This window comes from Loxodonta africana, chromosome 11 (genome assembly GCF_030014295.1).
Source record: "Loxodonta africana isolate mLoxAfr1 chromosome 11, mLoxAfr1.hap2, whole genome shotgun sequence".
Lineage (NCBI taxonomy): Eukaryota > Metazoa > Chordata > Mammalia > Proboscidea > Elephantidae > Loxodonta > Loxodonta africana.
The window spans coordinates 61,545,280-61,566,258 of record NC_087352.1 but is presented as its reverse complement, the minus strand read 5'-3'; the positions used below and the strand labels follow the sequence as shown (position 1 = coordinate 61,566,258).

General features: G+C 42.0%; 1 protein-coding gene across 1 annotated transcript in view; it reads left to right on the top strand.

The window, feature by feature from the left end:
• The first annotated feature begins 6,760 nt into the window (after positions 1–6,760).
• Positions 6,761–20,979, top strand: part of SLC14A2 (solute carrier family 14 member 2) — a 55,382-nt gene continuing 41,163 nt past the window's right edge. The window contains exons 1-4 of the mRNA XM_003406733.4: positions 6,761–7,036; positions 12,639–12,819; positions 13,992–14,181; positions 17,564–17,692. Of these exons, the coding sequence (XP_003406781.2) occupies positions 6,863–7,036; positions 12,639–12,819; positions 13,992–14,181; positions 17,564–17,692 (674 nt within the window). The 5' untranslated portion in view covers positions 6,761–6,862. The remainder of the gene's footprint in view (positions 7,037–12,638; positions 12,820–13,991; positions 14,182–17,563; positions 17,693–20,979) is intronic.

Below are 20,979 nucleotides of genomic sequence, written 5' to 3'. Positions count from 1 at the left end.
TCAATCTTCGTTCGCTTTTCCTTTACTCATTTTAGGTATCCTGGACTGGGGGCAGAGAGGGGTCATTATATGTCGGGCTATCTGCTGCGCAGTTCAAATAAGAGAATGAGCAAAAAAAAAGTCCCTGCACATAGTTTTCGTCAAAAGAAATACAGAAATGTTTGAAGTCTCATCTTTACAAAATAATCCCTGGACATATCACTCTCAACTCCCACCTATACACTTGAGCACTTCGCTAAAAAAACACTGTATTTCCTTTGATTTGATGATGGACATCGTTTTCATATTTTAACATTTCTGAAATCAAGATGCATATTAAAATTGATGACATCTTACAATTATATTTGGCAGCATTTTCTTCTTTCTTGGTAATACATAAAAACAGTTGCTAGCATCTTAAATTCAAGGAGATATGATTGGGAAAAAAAGTCATCATTATTCATCTCGTCTTTTAATGGATTTCACAGCCGCTGGACTTAACATAAGGTTTTTCCAGCATTCTTCTAGTTCATCCAGATGTATGGTGTCGCACAGATCACATGTCAAAATATCTGATTGCCCCTTGTCACCTGGACAGCTTCAAAAGAAATTTACGCCAACAGGCCAGAATGCTGTATCACTCTTTGGCCACTAGAGGGGGAGAGTGCATCGGAGAGGAACAGACAGGTTCCCAGGCTTGTTGGCTCTCTACTAAACCTTTGCCAACGTGACACGCCCTTCCACAGGCAGTCCGCCCACTGCTCGGAAACTCTCCCTGCAGACTCAGATTAGAGGACAAATCCCCCATTCCAGAGCAACCGCAGCACCAAAAGGAGAGTTGGTTTGATTTGAATGATGTTTGATGACCCACGCTACAAATCAGCTGTAGTTTAATGAGCTATGTGGGGCCAGGTGCTGGACAGGGCCAGGGTCTCACCTAGAAATGCAGGACTGGGTGCAGCTCCTCACCTTCTTTAATCACTCTAGATTCCTGAGGCCCACTGTGATTTCTCCAAGCAAGTGTTCACGCGCTAGCTATCACCTGAGCCCTTGCTTACCTATCTCTCCTTCCTTCTTCCCTTTCTTCCATCTTTCTTTCCTTCCTTCATTTAACTACTGTACTTTTATGCAAATAACATGCACCTTCTGGTTTGTTTGCCAACCTTGCCCCCTCCCCAGGAGGTATTTTCTGTAAGCTAATTTTCTTTTACAGCAACATGAAAAAAAAATATTGGCGTCTCAGCGCTTATGAAAATACTTCACGGGGGATGGCACTGTTGGCAAACAAATGTTGAAGGTTCACTTATTTGCATAAAAATATAATATTTATTTACTGAGCACCTACTACATGCCAGACATTATGCTAACAGCTGGGGATATAGCAGGAAACAGAATAGAGAAGGTCACTGTCCTCGTGAATCTTGAGTTCTGCTAAAGAGATGAAGATTATGCAAATATACAAATGAATGCATCATTGCTTGGTGCAAAAAAAAATGCAATAAAAAAAAATATGGGTACCATGACAGCATGTGACATGACATATAGGGGGTTGGGTCTGAGAAAGCTTCTCTGACAAGTGATAATTGAGACAAAGCCGGAAGGCACAATAGGAACTAACCAGGTAAAGAATGAGGGAGAGGCCTTCCAGGCAGATGGACTGGCATTTGCAAAGGCCTTAAGGTGTCAAGGAGCCCCTCAGGGGTGCAAGTGGTTAACTTGCTTGGTGCTAACTGAAAGGTTAGAAGTTCAAGTCCACCCACGGGAACCTTGGAAGAAGAGCCTGGTGACCTACTTCCAAAAATGCAGCCACTGAAAACACTATGGAGCACAGTTCTACTCTGACAAACATGGAATCTCCATGAGCAGGAGCTGCCTCAGTGGCAATTGGTGTGGTGTGGCATGGCATGGTATGGTGTGGTAAGATAAGAAAGAATTCGACATCTTCTAGGCCAGTGTTGAGCCCAGAGATGAGGGGCAAGAGAAGCACAAAGCGGGCTAAAACATAATGGGAACTTAGTAATGCAGACCCTTGTGTGCCATATTAAAGACACTGCTATGGATTGCATTGTGTCCCCCAAAAATATGTGTATTAATTGGCTAGGCTAGATTCCCAGTATTGTGTGATTGTCCACCATTTTGTCATCTGGTGTGATTTTCCTATGTGTTGTAAATCCTATCTCTATGATGTTAATGAGATAGGATTAGTGGCAGTTACGTTAATAAGGCAGGACTCAATCTACAAGATTAGATTTTGTCTTAAGCTGATCTCTTTTGAGGTATAAAAGAGAGAAGCAAGCAGAGAGACCGGGGACCTCATACTACCAAGAAATAAGAGCCAGTAGAACAGCATGTCCTTTGAACCTGGGATCTCTGCACTGAGAAGCTCCTAGACTATGGGAAGATTGATGACAAGGACCGTCCTCCAGAACCAAAAGAGAGAAAGCTATGCCATGGATCTGGCACCCTGAATTTGGACTTCTAGCCTTCTAGACTGTGAAAGAATAAATTTTTCTTTGTTAAAGCCATCCACTTGTATTTCTGTTATAGCAGCCCTAGATATCTAAGACAGATGTATTTTTAACCTAAAGCCGTTCAAGGATTTGAAGCAGGGGACTTACATGAGTGGATTTGGGTGTTAATATGACCACTCTGGCTACCCTGCGGAGCATGACTTGGAGGAGAAATCTGAGAAGTAGGGGTGTCCAGCTGGGAGTTTATTGAAGAAGAGACAATAGGCAATGATGGTGTATGGTGACAGTGGACATAGGGTATATTCCAGAGACAGAATTACCAAACTTGGAGTGGTGGAGAAGAGCATAATAAGCCAACTCCTGAGCTTTCTAAAGGAGCAGAAAGGGGAAAATGTATTTACCAAGATGGGCACCTCTGACAAGGATCTGGTTTGGGAAGGGAAGATTATGAGTGTTTTAACGTATTAACTTTAAGCTACTTCTGGAACATCCACATGCAGGAGTAAAGTAGACAATTAAATCTATGGATACAGTGCTCAAAACTAGGCTGCAAACATTAGATTTGGGAGTCATAGCATGTCTATCAAACTTAAAGCCATGGCAATGTCTGAGATCACCTAGGGAGTTACAGCAGTGAAGAGAAAATGACCCAGGATAGACCTCTGAGGGTTGCTAATACTCACAGGAGGAGGAGTCAGCCAAGGAAAGTGTGATGGAGCAACCAGAGAGAAGACCAAGTGTAAAGGCCAAAGAGAAAACAGTGTGTCCAGTAGACAGCCGGCACTGTGGAATACTGCTGAGTGGTCTCATGAGGCAAGGACTGAGACATATTTAGGTCTGCCAACACAGAGATCGCAGAGCTCTCAGCAAGGACAATGGCAGAAGAGATCAGACTGAGGGGGGCCAGAAAGTGAAAAGGAAAAGCCAAGTGCTCATTTGAGGAGGGTGATCATAAATTTAGAGTAAAAGCTGTCTACCCAGTTATGCCATTTTTCTCTAGCAATGTTCAGTTGCTTGGTGAAGGCCAGGAAAAAAAATGAAGCACTGGGGTTTATCCTGGGATTTCACTACAGGGGAATGACAGGGGAAGAGAGGACCTAGGGAATTGAAGAAAGTAAAATGGTGGACCCTGAAATCTAACTTGGTCAAGGAGGGAAGAGAAGATAGGCAGCTGGTGGAGCTAACGGATTGGAGGTCTCTAGGAGGTCACAGGGCTGTGTTAGTGGTGACAGTTGTCAGGAGGTGGTGATCAGAGGAGAAAAAATGACTTGAGATATCATAGTTTGTGTGATATCAAGTCCATGCTGTGACCATAGAAATTGGTGGCCGAAGAGAAGAGGTGGAAATGGTCACTGGAGATGAGGAGGACAAGGATCTGAGAAGTCAGAGAATAGGATAACGAATTACCTGCCTGGAACTGAAGTTGCTGAAAATTATTTGGGATGGAAAAAAGACTGCTAGGAACACCTAAAGCCTTCATGAATGAGAGTGACCAGAAAGTCGGTAATACAGCAGTGGGGCTTGGCTGGGTGTTATAAGCCTCAGTGGAAAAGGGGTCACTACAAAAGCAAGGTGAATGGTGTTTTGGAAGCAAGAGTGGAGAGCAAAAATTCCTCTCATTGGAAAATGTAGAACAAAATTGTAACTCACAGAAAAAGACCAGGCTTACTGGCCTGACAGAGACTGGGGAAACCCCAAGAGTATGGCCCCCAGACATCCTTTTAGCTCGGTAATGAAGACACTCCTGAGGTTCACCCTTCAGCCAAAGATTAGGCCCGTAAAACAAAATGAGAGAGACTAAAGGGCACACCAGCCCAGGAGCAAACTAGAAGGCAGGACGGGACAGGATAGCTGGTAATAGTGAACTTAAGGTTGAGAAGGGAGAGTGTTGACATGTCATGGGGCTGGTAACCAATATCACAAAACAATATGTGTACTAATTGTTTAATGAGAAGCTAGTTTGTTCTGTAAACCTTCATCTAAAGTACAATAATAAAGGAAATAAAAATAAAGGAATGAGAGAATAAAAAAAAAAAATCTCTAACAAAATAAGTTGGAATTTAATGCTATACAGAAGTAGTCACTTCCTTTTTTTAATTATCATTCTATCTTGGGTCTTTCCTATACCACTCATCACATTCTTCTTTACATTATAGTAATTCACATTTATACCTTTTCTCTTTTACGTGTTGAATTTCATTCAACTAATTTTCTTAGACCGGTGCCTTGAAAATAGTAGTACAGAATTCATGTTGGTTTAGTTAATATATATTTTTAAAACTTTTACTGTAAAGTCTTATCAGAATGCACCTAAAGCTAAAAATTCTTATTGTAACTTATTTTCAACATAAAATCTACAAAAAATGATGCAAACCGCTTTCTGAATGCAATCTTATGATTCATGTTCAGTTATAGTAATAAAGGCTTTTTACCCTTAAAAAAATAATTTCTCTAATTGGAAGTAGAAGAGTAAATAGCCCAGGGAAATGGTCCTAATGTAGGGATAGAAAAGGGACTTCATTCCCTTTGGAAGAGAACTCTGCAATCTGTTGACAGTGTCTTCCATGGTCAGTTAAGGAATGATAGCACCCATGCTAGTGATCTGCAGTCACTCTCCTAAAATAAACTGTCCTGCAACCCAAATTCCTCATGCAGATATCTTAATTTCTTTGGATTATTTCCTCATTGCAAAATGAAGGCGCTAAATCATCTATCTGTAAGATTCTTTCCACCATTGGGATTGGGGAACCAGAAGGAAGGCTGCTCACTGGACTTTTGAGGGGCTTTGAAAGCTACACCTCCTGTGGGCAGGGAACTTGGGTGACCACTTGGTATAGGTAATCCAGTCCTATACACATGACATTCCATGGCCAGTTTCACAGGTGATGGAGGGGCCTAAGTCTGCTTTGGGTACATGCTTAGTCACCAAGGTTAATATTTTCAGAATTGTCATAACCAAGTAATCTTTAAGGTGAGGTCTCTTCAATCCTGAGATCTGAAAGCTGAGAAAAGCAGCAGCTGAAAGCTATAAGTCTATGAATGGGAAGGAGACAAGAGGGGGGACAAACTCGGGCATGCTCTTGGACATCACCCTCATGGACCAAGGACACCCACGTTCTTCCATGCGTGGTGCTCATGATTTATCTAAAACCTTTTGGAACCAATTTATATTTCTATTCTTGATTTGTGGTACCCCTTACATAAGGAATTTAATTAATTAATCACCTGTTGTGTAATGGAGTGCTTCAACTTGTCCTAGGATTATTTCTTTCAAGCTTCATGTCCCTAGTTCTCATCGTTTGCTGTTTCCTGAACAAACCTTATTTGCTCTTCCATGAACTTCTATCATCTACAGATTCATACATTTGTCAACCATCCTACAGCTTTCTTAAGAGCTTGCAAAATGGGAGCTTTGAATTGACAACAGCAACTTGAAAGATTAGATAGGAACCTTAGGGGGCAGTGAGTTTATGTTAATGAGGGAGGAATGACTCAGAAAAGGAGGGAGAGAGTGCTTGCACAACTCAAAGAATGTAATCAATGTCACTGAATTGTACATGTAGAAACTGCTGAATTGGTGTATAGTTTGCTGTGTATATTCTCAACAATGAAATAAAATACATTATTTGTAAAAATGGAATCCTGGAATGTTTAATGCAGGAAGAGATCCTAAAAAAATACAGTCTCTCATGTAATAGATGAAGAAATTGGGGCCAAGAATTGAGAGTGACTTGTCCACAGTTACCCCAGTAGACCAGGTCCAGTTCTCTGAACTCCCCCAGCATGTGGCAGCTAACAATGTTAATAATGATGATAATAACAATAAAGCCCACCATTCATTGAGCAGTTACTTTGTGTTCTCATATTGAAAGAAGACTGTGTACAGGTCAGTCATGGATTGAATTATGTTCCCCCAAAAAAGTGTGTATCAACTTGGGTGGGCCACGATTCCCAACATTGTGTGGTTGTCTCCATTTTGTGATTGTAATTTTATGTTAAAGAGGATTCCGTTGGGATCATAACACCCTTACTAAGGTCACAGCCCTGATCCAATGTAAAGGGAGTTTCCCAGGGGTGTGGTCTGCACCTGCTTTTATCTAACAGATGAAAGGAAAGGGAAGCAAGCAGAGAGTTGGGGACCTCATACCACCAAGAAAGAAGCACCAGGAGCAGAGCACGTCCTTTGGGCCCAGGAATGGGATGAGTTTGAAAGGCAAAGGTCAAATGGGTGGAGGAATGGCTCTAGGCCCCCTGGCAACACAAGCTACTGGAATACTAGATTCCTGTGTATGCCACTGCTCACCCCATCAGGACAGACCTCGTATTTCCTGAGGTCTCAACCCAGACTCAGCCTTTCTGTGCACTGCTGACCCGACTCACCTGTTGTTTGCCTCTCTCCAGCTGCATGCCAAATGAGCAGCCACTCCCTGAAAGAGATGTCTGACACCCACAGCAGCCCTCTCCTGGCAGAGCCTCTTTCCAGCGGATACAAATTCTATGAGTCAGAGTTTACCAGCCCTACCTGGCCCTCAAGCTCCCAGGACACACACCCAGGCTTGCCCCTCCTGGAAATGCCTGAAGAAAAGGTGAGGAATGTCCCTCGCAGGATGTTTCATAGGTGAGGGCCAGGAGATAAGGGTAGTGAAAGATGTGGCTTGCCCGGCTTCCCAGTATACTTCATAGGTACCCTGGAAGTGCCACTGCCCTGAAAGATTCTGCCCTAGTCAATTCGTGGTTACACCTGTCCTACTTAACCATAGACAGAATATGTACCTCTGTTTGAGGCAGGATTTGAAGGGCAAGTAGAGAATACACACACTCACACACCAGCCTTCCTACCAATGTCTAAAATCATTCTCCTGAGATCTGCTCCCCTGAATTACTACCCTCAAAAAGAAGGCCTCTGTTAAAACGCAGGCCATTAGCACCCGTTGAACACAGTAGCAGGGATGTAGATTAGCTGGCCAGTGCAGAGAAACCAGGCTATTAAGGTAGTGTTGTTTTTTTGTTTTGTTTTGTTTTTTTTAATGAGGTATAATTCACGTACCATAAAATTCCTCCTTTAAAGTATACATTTAGGTGTTTTTTAGTATACTCACAGCTTACGCAAACATCACCACTATCTAATTCTAGCATATTTTCATCACCCCGAAAGGAAACCACCGTACCTATTAGCAGTCACTAACCACTCCTCTCCTCCCCTGGCAACCTACTCTAGTTTTTATCCCTACTATTATCTATTCTGGATATTTCATATAATAGGAATCATATACCAAAAAAACCAAGCCCAATGACATTGAGTCAACTCCGACTTATATCAACCCTATAGGACAGAGTAGAATTGCCTCGTAGGGTTTCGAACTGCTGACCTTTTTGGTTAGCAGCCGAATGTTTAACCACTGCACCACCAGGGCTCCAGGAATCATATAACACGTACCTTTTATGACTGGCTTCTCTCATTTAGCATTAAGTTCTCAAGGTTCGTCATGTTGTAGCATAAATCAGTATTTCATTCCTTTTTGCAACTGAATAATATTCCATTGCGTGGACATATCACATTTTTTTAATCCATTTATCAGTTGCTGCACATTTGAGTTGGTTCCACTTCTCGGCTACTACGAGTAATGCTGCTATGAACATTGGTTTATAAGCTTTTACATGGATATATGTTTTCAGTTCTCTTGTGTATATACCCCAAAATGGAATTGTTTGTCATATGGTAACTCTATGTTTAACATTTTGAGAAACTGTCTCTTAAAGAGACTACACCATTTTACATTTCCGTCAGCAATGAGTGAGGGTTCCAGTTTCTCTATATCCTTGTCAAAACTTGTTATTATCAGTCTTTTTTATTACAGCCATTCTTAGTGAGTGTGAAGTAGTAACTCACTGTGGTTTTTATTAACATTTTCATAATAACTAATGAAGTGGAGCATCTTTTCATGTGCTTATTGGTCCCTGCATTTCCATCTTCTTTGAAGAAATATCTGTTGAAATCTTGTGCCCATTTTTAATTTGGATTATTTGGTGTTTTGTTGTTGTTCTTGTTAACTATATAATAGTTCTTTGTGTATTCTGCATACAAAATTCTTATAAGATACACGATTTACACATATTTTCTCCCACTCTGTGGGTTGTCTTTCGCTTTCTTGACAGTGCCCTTTGAAGTACAGAATTTTTAATTCAAATAAAGTCCAATTTTTTAAATTTTCTTTGGTTGCTTGTGTTTTTGATGTCATAGCTAAGAAATTGTTGCCTAATCCAAGATCACGAAGATTTACACCTATGTTTTCTTCTAAGAAGGAGCCCTGGTGGTGCAGTAGTTAAAGCGATCAACTGTTAACCAAAAGGTTGGCAGTTCAAAACCACCAGCAGCTTTGTGAGAGCAAGATGTGGCAGCCAACTTGGAAACCCTGTTGGGGTCGCTATGAGTCAGAATCGACTCGACGGCGGGGGTTTGGGTTTCTTCTAGAAGTTTACAGTTCTAGTCTTATGCTTAGATTTTTGATCCATTTTGAGTTAATTTTTGTATATGGTATGAGGTAGGGGTCCAACTTCAATCTTTTGCATGTGGATATCCAGTTTTCTAAGCACTGTTTGTTAAAACACTATTCTTTACCCATTGATTTGTCTCAGCACCCATATCAAATATCAACTGGCCATAAATGTAAAGGCTTAATTCTAAACTCTCAATTTTATTCTATTAATTTATGTCTATCCTTATACTAGTACCACACAGCCTTGAGTACTGTAGCATTGTGATAAACTTTGAGATCAGGAAATGTGAATCCTCCAACTTTGTTTTTCTTTCAAGATTTTGTCTGTTCTTAGCCCCTTGCATTTTCATATGAATTTTAGGAGCTGCTTGTTCATTTCTGCAAAAAACAAAAAGGCAATTGAGATTTTGATAGGGATTGCACTGAATCCATAGATCAAAATTAAGAATATTAAATCTTCCAATTTATGAACACAGCATGTCTTGTCATTTATTTAGGTCTTTCACTCCTTTCAACAATGTTTCAATAGTTTTTGATGTATAAGCCTTACACTTATTTTGTTAAATTTATTCCTAGGTATTTTATGCTTTTTGATACTATTGTAATTGAAAATGTTTTCTTAATTTTATTTTTGGATTGTTCATTGCTAGTGTGTAGAAATAAAATTTATTTTGTATATTGATCTTATATCCTGCAACCTTGTTGAACTTGTCTATTTTCTTTAATAGTTTTTTGTAGATTTCATAGGAGTTTCTATATAAAAGTTTGTGTCATCTGCAAATAGAGATACATAGCTTCTTTCTTCCCAGTTTGGATGATTCTGTCTCTTTTTCTTGCCTAATTATCCTGGCTAGAATTTCCAGTACAATGTTGAATGGAAGCGATAAGACCAGACATCCTTGTCTTACTTCTAGTCGTAGGAGGAAAGCTTTTAGCCTTTCACTAATATAAGAATGACATTAGTAGTGGGTTTTTCATAGACACCTTTATCAGGTTGAGGGAGTTCCATTCTATTCCAAATTTCTTGGGTGGTTTTTTCAGGAAAGGGTATTAAATTTTTTCAAATGCTTTTTCTGCACGTAAGGAGATCCTGTGTGTTTTTTCCTTTATTCTCTTCATATGGAATATTACACTGATTGATTTTCATACATTGAACCAATCTTGAATTCGTGAAATAAATCCCACATGGTCGTAGTATGCAATCTTTTTTCTATATTACTACATTTGGTTTTAGAGTATTTTATTAAGGATTTTTTATTTATATTCATAAAGGATATTGGTCTATAGCTTTCTTTTCTTGTGATGTCTTTGGTTTTTGTATCAGGGTAATACTAGCATCATAGAATGAGTTGGTAAGTGTTTCCTCCTCGTTTGTTTTTTTGGAAGAGTTTGTAAAGGACTGGTGTTAATTCTTCTTTATATATTTTGTAGCATTTACCAGTGAAGCCATCTAGGCCTGGGATTTTCTTTGTGGGAAGGTCCCTTTTTTCTTTTTTTTTTTTAACTAATTCAGTCTCTTAATTGTTATAGGTCTATTAAGATTTTCTATTTATTTTTGAATAATTTTGGTAGTTTGTGTCTTTTTAGGAATTTTTCTATTTCACGTAGGTTCTCTAATTGCTTATCATACAATTGTCCGTAGTATCTCTTACAATCCTCTTTATATTTGTAAACCCATTGCCATCAAGTCGATTCTGACTCATAGTGACCCTATAGGACAGAGCAGAACTGCCCCTCAGAGTTTCCAAGGAGCGCCTGGTAGATTCAACCACTGACCTCTTGGTTAGCAGCTGTAGCACTTAACCACTACACCACAAGGTTTTCCTTATATTTGTAAGGTAATAGTAATGTCCCTCTTTCATTCTGGATTTTGGTTGAATCTTCTCTTTTTTTTTTTTTTTTTTGTTTTGTTTCTCTAGTTAAAGATTTGTCAATTTGGTTGATCTTTACAAAAAAACAACTTTTGATTTTGTTGATTTTTTAAAATTGCATTTCTATTCTCTGTTACATTTATTTTCCTCAATCTTTGTTACTCCCTTCCTTCTGCTTGCTTGAGGTCCCCTTGTTGGCCCAGACAGTTTGCATTCAAATACTAACCTAAAGGTTGACTGTTCAAACCTACCCAGCAGCACCACAGGAGAAAGGCCTGGAGATCTGCTTCCATAAATATTACGGCCAAGAAAACTCTATGGAGCAGTTCTACCCTGTAAGACATGGGGTCGGTCACCATGGGTCAGAATTGACTTCATGCCAACGGGTTTTGTTTTTTGTGCTTGCTTTGAGTTTAGTTAGCTCTTCTTTTTTTAGTTTCTTAAAATCGAAGATTAAGGTATTGATTTGAGATCTTCTAAATTTCCTTCTAATCACTGCTTAGGCGCGTCGGCAGCTTTTCCTTTTAAGCTTTTTGATTAGCCTGTTGTTTGTCCAAACTTATCCACCAACTCAGGCACAATTTCTGCCAGTGTTCTTGTTACATTTATGGAGGAAATAATTTTGAAGGTCCTTATACCACCATTTTCACTGATGTCCTCAGAACTGTTAAGTTTTGCTGCAAGAAAAAGGCCAGGAAAATCTCTACATTGGTAGTGTCCCGTAGAAATATAATGTGAACCACATGTATGAGTTTAAGTTTTCTAGCAACCACATTAAAAATGTAAAAAGACACATAAAATTAATTTTAATGATATATTTCATTTAGCCTTACATATATTATTTTAATATGTAATCGATATAAAATATCATTGAGATATTTTACATTCTTTTTTCATACTAAGTCTTCAAAATCCACTTAAAGTACATCTCAGCTCAGCCTAGCCATATTTCAAGTGCTCAGCAGCTGTATCTCCTACTGGCCTCTGTATTAGACAGAATACTTCTAGAACATGGGTTCCTGGCCAAGGGGTCCACAGAAAGAATTGAGGGAAGTATGAACCTGGATGGGGGAAATAATTGATCCTTATTTTCACTAACCTCCAATGAACTTCAGCATTTCCTTCAATTATGAATATGGGCAATGAACAGTCATTTCAACAGAACACGAGATTTATGCCACTGTCAGAGATCAGGTTTTCCAGAAAGCAGAAGTTGAGATGGAGATCTGTGTGTAAGAAATTTACCGGGAAGTGCTCTTGGGATCAACACTGGTAGAGGAGTGAAGGTAGCAGGAGAAACCAGGCTGTGATGCAGTCACAAAAGACCTTACCGATCCTGTGTGAACTCTGGATCTGGGGTGAGCCTACAGAGTTGTCTTAAGTTGGGGTGAGGGGGCCCTGTATATTCACCCATCAGTATTTTGAAATGATAATGATAATGATAATTGGATCTACTACACGAACAAGTATATCACATTCTTTTTATATTTTGGTAACTACATCTCAGTTTCCTTTGTAATCCTTTTTATTTTATACATTTAAAAATATTATTCTGGGAAGAAGTCCAGGGGCATCACCAAACTAGCAAAGGAATTCATGGCACAAAAAGTTGAGAAACCCTGAATGTAGGGTGAATAGTAGTCCTAGAAGAGCAGGCCCATGTGGGGCAATCTGTGTAGCATTAGTTGAGCACGTGTTGTGCCTTTTGACTTCATGATCTTTTATCTTTATCCAAAAAATTGGCCCCCTCCCCCACCTCTAATGCCCCTGTTCCCTGAAAGCTATCTTATCTGACATCTTGTCATGGCTTCTCCTGAAAGGATCTTCGGCCATCCAATGAAGGTAGCCACATTGTGAAAATTGAGAAGTCAAATGAAAGAAGCAAAAGGAGAGAAAGCAGGGTGGCCCATCGGGGCTTTGCAGGTCGTGGGGGCATCGGCCTCTTCCGGGCAGTGGGCTACCTCACAGGCGATATGAAGGAGTACAGAAGCTGGCTGAAAGGTAGGTGAATACCTGGTGGGAGCAGCCGGGCCAGGCCACCGAGACAGCCGTCCCTCTGGCCTCGCTGAGGAAGCTGCCCCCTCACTCACCATGGTGAGGGTCCCCTAGGCTGCACAGCTACAGCCCGGGTTGACTCCCATTGCTATCAAGCCAATTCCAACTCATAGTGACCCTACAGAACAGAATAGAACTGTCCCATAGGGTATTCAAGGAGCAGCTGGTGGATTCAAACGACTGATCTTTTGGTTAGTAGCCAAGATCTTAACCATGCCCTAACATTCCCATGGAAACCCTGGCAGCATAGTAGTTAAGTGCTACAGCTGCTAATAGGTTTGGGTTTTTTGTTTGTTTTAACATTCCCATAGTTTCAGAACTAAACACCCTTCACTGGGCTAAGTTCTTTGCAAATTGTTCACTCCTACATGGAATCCAGTACAACCACACCAGCAACATACAAGCCATGTCCCAAACAAGCAGAATGGTCGCCCCTTCACTCGTTCCGTAGTGGTTTATTATGTGCCATGTACCAAGGAAATATTGGCATCACCCTTCCCAATGTTTCTGGGTTCTTTCCTTTTAACTTCTTCCCACTCCTCACCTCCCTGAGCTACATGCTGCAACGAACACCCCCCACTCAACCAGTCCCACCTGCCTCCACCTGGATAGGTTGTCCTGGAAACCAAAGTAGAGAATGAAGCAGAACGTATGTCCCCTCTTCTGTACTTGGCTTCCCCTGGGCCTGACTCCATACTGATTTTCACAGCTGGTCTGAACAGTTTCTTTCCTAGTTTCCTTTCTCTGCCTCCAGGCTACTTTCTTCGCTGCCCAGATATCAGCCCTCAACTGGGTTATACAGCACTATGCACTCCCCGCCCCACCCCTCCCCCATGCATTTCCCTTGGAATGCTCCTGGGGCTTCTTTGCCAAACAAGTCAATGCCTGGAACAGTGTTAAAACTGATCTCAGCATGGGTTCTCCATCTGTATGGGAAAAACTACTACCCCCTGCAGCTGATTGCTTGGCCACTCCGGGACTTAGGCTAAGTGCCAACCACTCCCCACCAACCCTACCAGGCTTGTACATCCCTGTCTGCCTTGGTTTTCACTCCAGCCAGTGGCCCAGCAGGGAGGCCCAGGCTGGACCCTGCTGATGGCTCTGTCTGTCTCTTCCAGATAAGTCCCTGGCCCTCCAGTTCATAGACTGGGTCCTGAGGGGTACTGCTCAGGTGATGTTTGTCAACAACCCTCTCAGCGGGCTCATCATTTTCATTGGACTCCTGATCCAGAATCCCTGGTGGACAATTGCTGGGGGCCTGGGAGTCATGGTCTCAACCTTAACTGCCCTCGTCTTGAGCCAGGACAGGTGAGCCCCTCTCTACAGGGAGGTTGGTGAGATGCACGGGGCAGACAGTTGGAGAGGTGTTTACTTGAATATCAGCCAACCTTATCCTCCTAGCCAGCCCAGTCTCATGGGTATCAACTTTGACCAAGTCATGGGAAGTCCTTACAAAACAAAACTACTCCTAGTACTTACAGCAAGGGACTGCGCCAGGCTCCGTGTGACTGCAAGGTCTGCTCTGAACACCCCTTCTAAGTGAGGACAGAAGAACCTCCTTATCTTTTTTGAAAGCTGTCCTACCTTTCTGGAGGCCACAATCTAGTTGAGGGAGTCAAGATTAATGGGTGGGAGATGTCTTGGAATAATACAAAACAATACATAATTGAAAGTTCAGAGAAGGCAGACATCAGTAAATCAGTCCCAGTGGGAGATTAGAGAGAACAGCCATTGAGCCATCAGCTATGGGGAAAGGAGGGCAGGGAAGAGGGGACAGCAGGTACAGGAAGGACAATAAGCTGGAGAAACTCGAGGCACAGCCCAGCAGGGGTAGAGGAGCCAGTGTTGGCTAGAGGCAGGCACTAGAGGCAGAGCTGACGAACAGCAACAACAGCTAGCATTTTGTGGAACTTGACCATTTCCTCAGACTTTGCCATCTGTTATTGCAACGGCTCCCCAACTTCCCTGATGGTCAGAATCACATGGGGCACCCCTCAGGCTCACCTACCCCCCACCCTCCATAGATATTCTGATTCAGTGGATCTGGGCTCAGAAATCTGTTTTGTTTTGTCTTTTACAGGTTATGTGTGTATGTGTGATACAAGCATATATAATAAAACATTTTCTATTTCAATAATTTTTATTGTGATAAATACATAAGTAAAAAAATCTATCATTTCAACATTTTTTAACTGTGGTAAATATATAAGTAACAAAACTTTCGCCATGTCCACATTTTTTACATGTGTAATTCACTGACATTAATTACACTCGGCCAAGTTGTGCAACCATCACCAGTATACTGCATGATACTACTGATGGCCAGCAAATTTGGGAAATACTGGATTATCCCAAGCTTAACCCATTGCCGTGGAGTCAATTCTGACTCACAGGGACCCTACAGGACAGAGTAGAACTGCCCCATAGGATTTCCAAGGCTGTAAACCTTTATGGAAGCAGACTGCCACATCTTTTCCCTGCAGAGCAGCTGGTGGGTTTGAACTGCCAACCCTTTGGTTAGCAGTCGAGTACTTTAACCACTACACCACCAGGGCTCCTTCATCCCATACTTAGTGTTTTTCAATTTGTGGGTCACCAATCTGTTTGTTGGAGCCCTGATGGCACAGTGGTTAAGAGCTATGGCTGCTAACCAAAAGGTTGGCTGTTCGAATCTACCAGATGCTCCTTGAAAACACTTTGGGGCAGTTCTATTCTGTCCTATGGGGTTGCTAAGAGTCAGAATCGACTTCATGGCAATACATTTGGTTTGGTTTTTGTAATCTGTTTGTGGGTCTATTACTTTGTGAAATTTTTGTTTTACTTATACTGATGAGAGAGAGAACATACAAATTGGGTCATAGTATGAAACATATCCCTCACAGCGATTATTCTGTCATGCATTATTACCTGGCAGACAGGAAAGGTATAGGGTCTGCATTTTGCAAGTGTGGAAGAGAAGACTGGAAGGGGTAGAGTGCTCACCTGAGGTGCTACAGCCAGGTACTAGCAGGACTCGGAAGTGTGACCTGGGTCTTTCATGTCCAAGGGCAGAGCTCTTCCTGTCGTGGCATCAGTGCTGGCAGGGTGGCCAGAGGCTCCTTAGTGAACTCAGAGTCTCAGGAGCAATCAGCTGGTTGAGTTGTAACCGACGTCACACTGCCTCCAGGCCCATCTGGCATTCCCAGGTCCACTGAGGCAAATGCATGGGCAGGCTTGTCTCCAGTGAGAAGCTGCTCCTGGCATCTCCACCAGCTTCGGTGGGGTCACTGTGATTTTAGCAAACAGGAGGTCATTTGAAGTCAGATGAATAAGAGGCTGAATTCTTTTGGGGCAGGTCTGGTGAGATGAGAAACAGGCTCCAGCCACGATTTTGTGTTCTTTGTTTCAACCTGTGGGTTCCTTCTTCTTGGCTTCCATTTACCTATGATCTCATGGGCAGCTGGTACAGAAATGGCCCCTGACAGGATCAACTTGTAGCTTATTGCTTTCTCTTATCACTGGTTACCAAAACCCACCAGGCATGAGCTCTGTCCAGCTTACTGCCCTGTTTGCTGTGTGACCTTAGACAAGCACTTCCCCTTTCGGCCGCAGTGTCCTCATCTGTGAGACAGACAGTTCAGCTTAGATGCACCTGCGTCCCTTTCTGCTCTAGCAGTCTGATTCTCTGATTTTCCTCCCCACCATATCTGCTGGTAAACTTGACCAAGCCAATCAAATAGTCACTGCAGATTTCCTTCTACACCTAACAGTCTGAGGCTCCTCTGAGCGGCAGAGGAAAGCTTAGCCATAAATAAGACAGAAGAGTGTAATTCTAGTTACCGTATTTTTATGCAAATAAAGTGTTATAGTTTTTTTTTTTTTTCTTTTGCCAACTGCACCATCCCCTCACCAGGAATTTTTTTCAAGCTTGGTATACTAATTTTGGAAACCTGGCAGTGTAATAGTTAAGTGCCACAGCTGCTAACCAAAAGGTCAACAGTTCGAATCCACCAGCCACTCCTTAGAAACTCTATGGGGCAGTTCTACTCTGTCCTACAGGGTCGCTGTGAGTTGGAATCAACTCAACGGCAACGGGTTTGGGTTTTTTTGTTTTGGTTATACTAATTTTGGAACCTTAGTGGTGCAGTAGTTAAGAGCTTGGCTGCTAACCAAAATGTCGGCAGTTCGAATCCACCAGCTGCTCCTTGGAAACACTATGGTTCAGTTCTACTCTGTCCTATAGGGTCGCTATGAGTCGGAATCGACTTGACGGCAATGGATTCAGGTTTTTTTAATACAATTCTTTTTTTTTTACATGTACACAAGATAATCAAGGTATGTGTCTGTGTGTTTGTGTGTCATCTAGAAAGGTGCTAGCAGCTATGAGGCTGCCCAATATTCATGGAGCGAGCTGACTTTTTTCTATGTGGTTTTATTAAAGGAATCATTTAATTAAGCATATCCTCGAAGTACCAGTTGGCCTTGATAACCAAAACCAAACCAAACCCAGTGCCATAGAGTCTACTCCGACTCATAGCGACCCTATAGGACAGGGTAGAACTGCCCCATACAGTTTCCAAGGAGCGCCTGGTGGATTTGAACTGCTGACACTTTGGTTTGCAGCTGCAGCACTTAACTACTATGCCACCAGGGTTTCCGTTGGCCTTGATAAGTATCATCAAATTCACATGCAAAGTGACTGTTTCCTCAGGTCCACCATCGCCTCTGGACTCCACGGGTACAATGGGGTGCTGGTGGGGCTGCTGATGGCTGTGTTCTCCGAGAAGAGGGACTACTACTGGTGGCTGCTGCTCCCTGTGACCTTCACAGCCATGGCCTGGTGAGGTGTCTCATTCTTTCTGCTCACAGATCCACAGGGCCCTGAGGTGCTTGTGTCTTAAACTGGGCAGGGACTTGCACACTTGTGGAGCCCAGCATCTTCATACTCGGGCTGGTTTGTCTAGCAAGACAATGTGAAAGTCTATGAGTTCAGTTACAACACAATGGGGTCGTTCTGAATATGGGCTAATGGGACCCTTTAAGGCAGCAAAAGACCATATTGTTTTTGTTGTGCTTAAAATTTCCTTGAACGATAGGCTTTATAATATAGGCTAACACTTACCCAGTACTTCCTTTAGGAAAGCTGCCAGGCACAGTGCTAAGCAAAGTCAAGCTATTATTGCCCCCAATTTACAGAAGAGAAGATTGAGGCATGCAGAGGTTAACTAGCTTGCCCCAGGTCATACTCTGCAAAGGTTTTTGAATGCTGGCCACCTGAATCCCAAATCAATACTGTTAAACAACAGACCACATGGGAATCATCTCTTTCGTGGCCTAGCCAAGATTTAAAAACTCCTTTGTGTAGACTCAGAGGGCTTTCTTGGAAAAGAATTTCTACATTTCAGTGTAGAATCTTTGAAGTTGAAGTATCAGTTGAGATCTTTCAATACAATCACCTCATTTTGCAAATAGAATAAAAAGGTCAAGATGTAAGGCAGTTGAGTGCAGGGATGTGCTAGGCCTTCATCCATTGGAATTGGCAGCAGCTCTGTAGAGGGTCCAAGGGTGTCAGTAGCACAACCGCCATTACACAGGCAGGAAGCCTGAGATGGATCCGCATCACCCAACCCCTGGCCTCGCATGAATATACCACCCTGTGCTCTATGCCTCCCAGAATGGTGATTTATTTTTAACATCTCTAAGAAGTAGATGTCTTCCTGTGGTTTCAAACTCTGGAGTTACTATAACCAGTTAGTTTAATTCAGCTTAAAAACTGTTTCATTACGTTTTAGTAGTGCTTACAAATAAATTACTACATTAAGCATTCTGGGCAATTTATTTTTCTTCATAGGGTTTCTGTCTTTCTTAATCAGTTGGGACAAAAAGCTAAAGCCATCATTTAAGTGGAGAGTTCCTTAATGCCTCCCACATACCCCTGTGTGAAGAGCAAGAGAACTCGTCTTCATTTGCATATATTTGGTTTTTAACTATATAGATTAATCCCCTTTGCACAGCCCCTCAGCCATACTGCACTAGGTGGTAGTTTGTCTTCAGTACTCCCCACTCCCCAATTCCAGTTTAAAAGACAAGAAAACATTGAACACCCCTACTCTGGGCTAAGCGCTTCACTTCTAATTCAGTACATTCATTGATCCATTCACGTGGTTCTTGAAATTCAATCATACAGTAGGTATTAATAGTTCCTTTTTCCAGGTATATCCCACAAATATTTGTTGAGCACCTACTGTGTGCATTCTAGGCACTGGGGATTGCTGTGAACAAGGGACGTTCTCTATTCTATGGAGCTTACATTCTTCTTGGCAAAATAACAATAAACTCATAGACCAACTAATAAAAAAGAAAATTTCAAGATGCAATAAATGCTTTGAGGAAAGCAAAATAGGACAAATGGGACAGAGAGTGATTCCAGAAATGAGTGGTCAGAGAAGGTCTCTTTGCAGAGGGTCTATTTGAGCAGTCACCTAAATGATAAGAAGGTACCTGCCATGTGAGGATCTGGGTGGAGGGTGTTGGGGCGGAAGAAGGAGCATATGCAAAGATCCCAACGGGGGATGTGTGATGTGTTCAAGAAACAGAAGCAAGACCAGAGAGGCCCAAAGAATGAAGGAAGAGGGGTAGGAGGTGAGGTCAGGGAATAGGCGAGAGCCGGTTCCTGTCCGCCTCGTAGAGCCAGTAAGTCTTTTTACTTTATTACAGCTGTGGTAGGAAGCAGTTAAAGAGTTTTAAGCAAGGGAGTGATGAAATATGGTTTCATTAAACAACTCACTCTGCTTGCAGTGTGGAGAATGGATTTTAACCGGAGCCAGGGTGGCTGTGGGAAGCACAGTTAGGAATCTGCTGTAATAATCAGCAGAGAGATGGTGTGAACTAGGGTGATATCCATGAAGGTGGTGAGAATTGGTTGGATTGAGAGTAGAGGCAACAGGACTTGTAGTGAGGCTGTGAAGTATGAGGGGGGAAGACGAAAGAAGATTCAATGTACTCCTAGGATTTTCCTGAGCAGCTGGGTTGGTGGTGAAGATTGAGAGAAACAGGTTGGTGGAGGCAAGGGAGTGCAAATCAAGAGTTCTGTTTGGATAAATTAAATTTTAGACTTCCAAGTAGAGCTATTGAGGTAGTAATTGGATGTACAAATTCGGAACTTAGTAATATGATCAAGATTTGTAAGGCGGAAACACATAGAAGGTATTTCTTCCAAGTGACTAAAGGATATCACTCAGAAAGAGAAGATAAAAAAGAGAAGACCAAAGATAGAGCCCTAGAGTCTTCCAACATTTAGATGTCTGGCAGAAGAGGGTAAGGAACATGGAAGGGGACTTAAGAAGGAACAGGTGGAGAGGCAAGAAGAAAATTAGAGAGCCCAGTGTCATGACTACCTAGAAAGAAACTGTTTCAATACTTTAGGAAGGTTCAACTATAAAATGAAGGGGACAGGGAATTGACCATTGCATTTGGCAAGACAGATGTCTTCAGTAAACTGGACAAGAGTCATTTCCACAGCATGGTGAAGACATGGGCCTGATTGGGCTGGGTTTAGGAAAAAAAGGGTGGGGAGTGATTGGGAATAGCAAAGACAGACAACACTTTTGAGGAGTATTCCTGTGAGGAGAACAGAGAAATGGAACAAAAGCTGGAGGAGACATAGGTTAAAAGGGAATGTTTTTTATAGGTAGAATATACTAGAGCCTGTTGTATACTGATGAGAGTGATCCAGAGGAGAGGGAGAGAGCTACAGGAGAGAGAGGAGAGAATTTCAGGTCTGAAGTCCTTGAGACAATTGGATTCAGAGTACTAGGAGAAGAATCAGCTTAACAAAAGAGTAGGGCCACTTCTTCCATTATATGAAACAGACCGGGAGGCAGAGTTTGTGTGCATAAATCAGGGAGGGTGTGGGTTTCGTGATTGGGAAAGTGAAGCATTTCTGTTCCCATGACATGTATTTTCTTAATGAAGTAATCAAGGTGGTTAGCTGAGACTAAAGGGACACAGATAGTGAAGATTTGAGGAGAAAAGAGAAAACGTGAAATAATTGTCTCAGCAAGTTGGAGAGTTAATTTTTTAGGGGTGTGTAACAGAACTTTTAGGAAGTCTTGAATGCCCATTTAA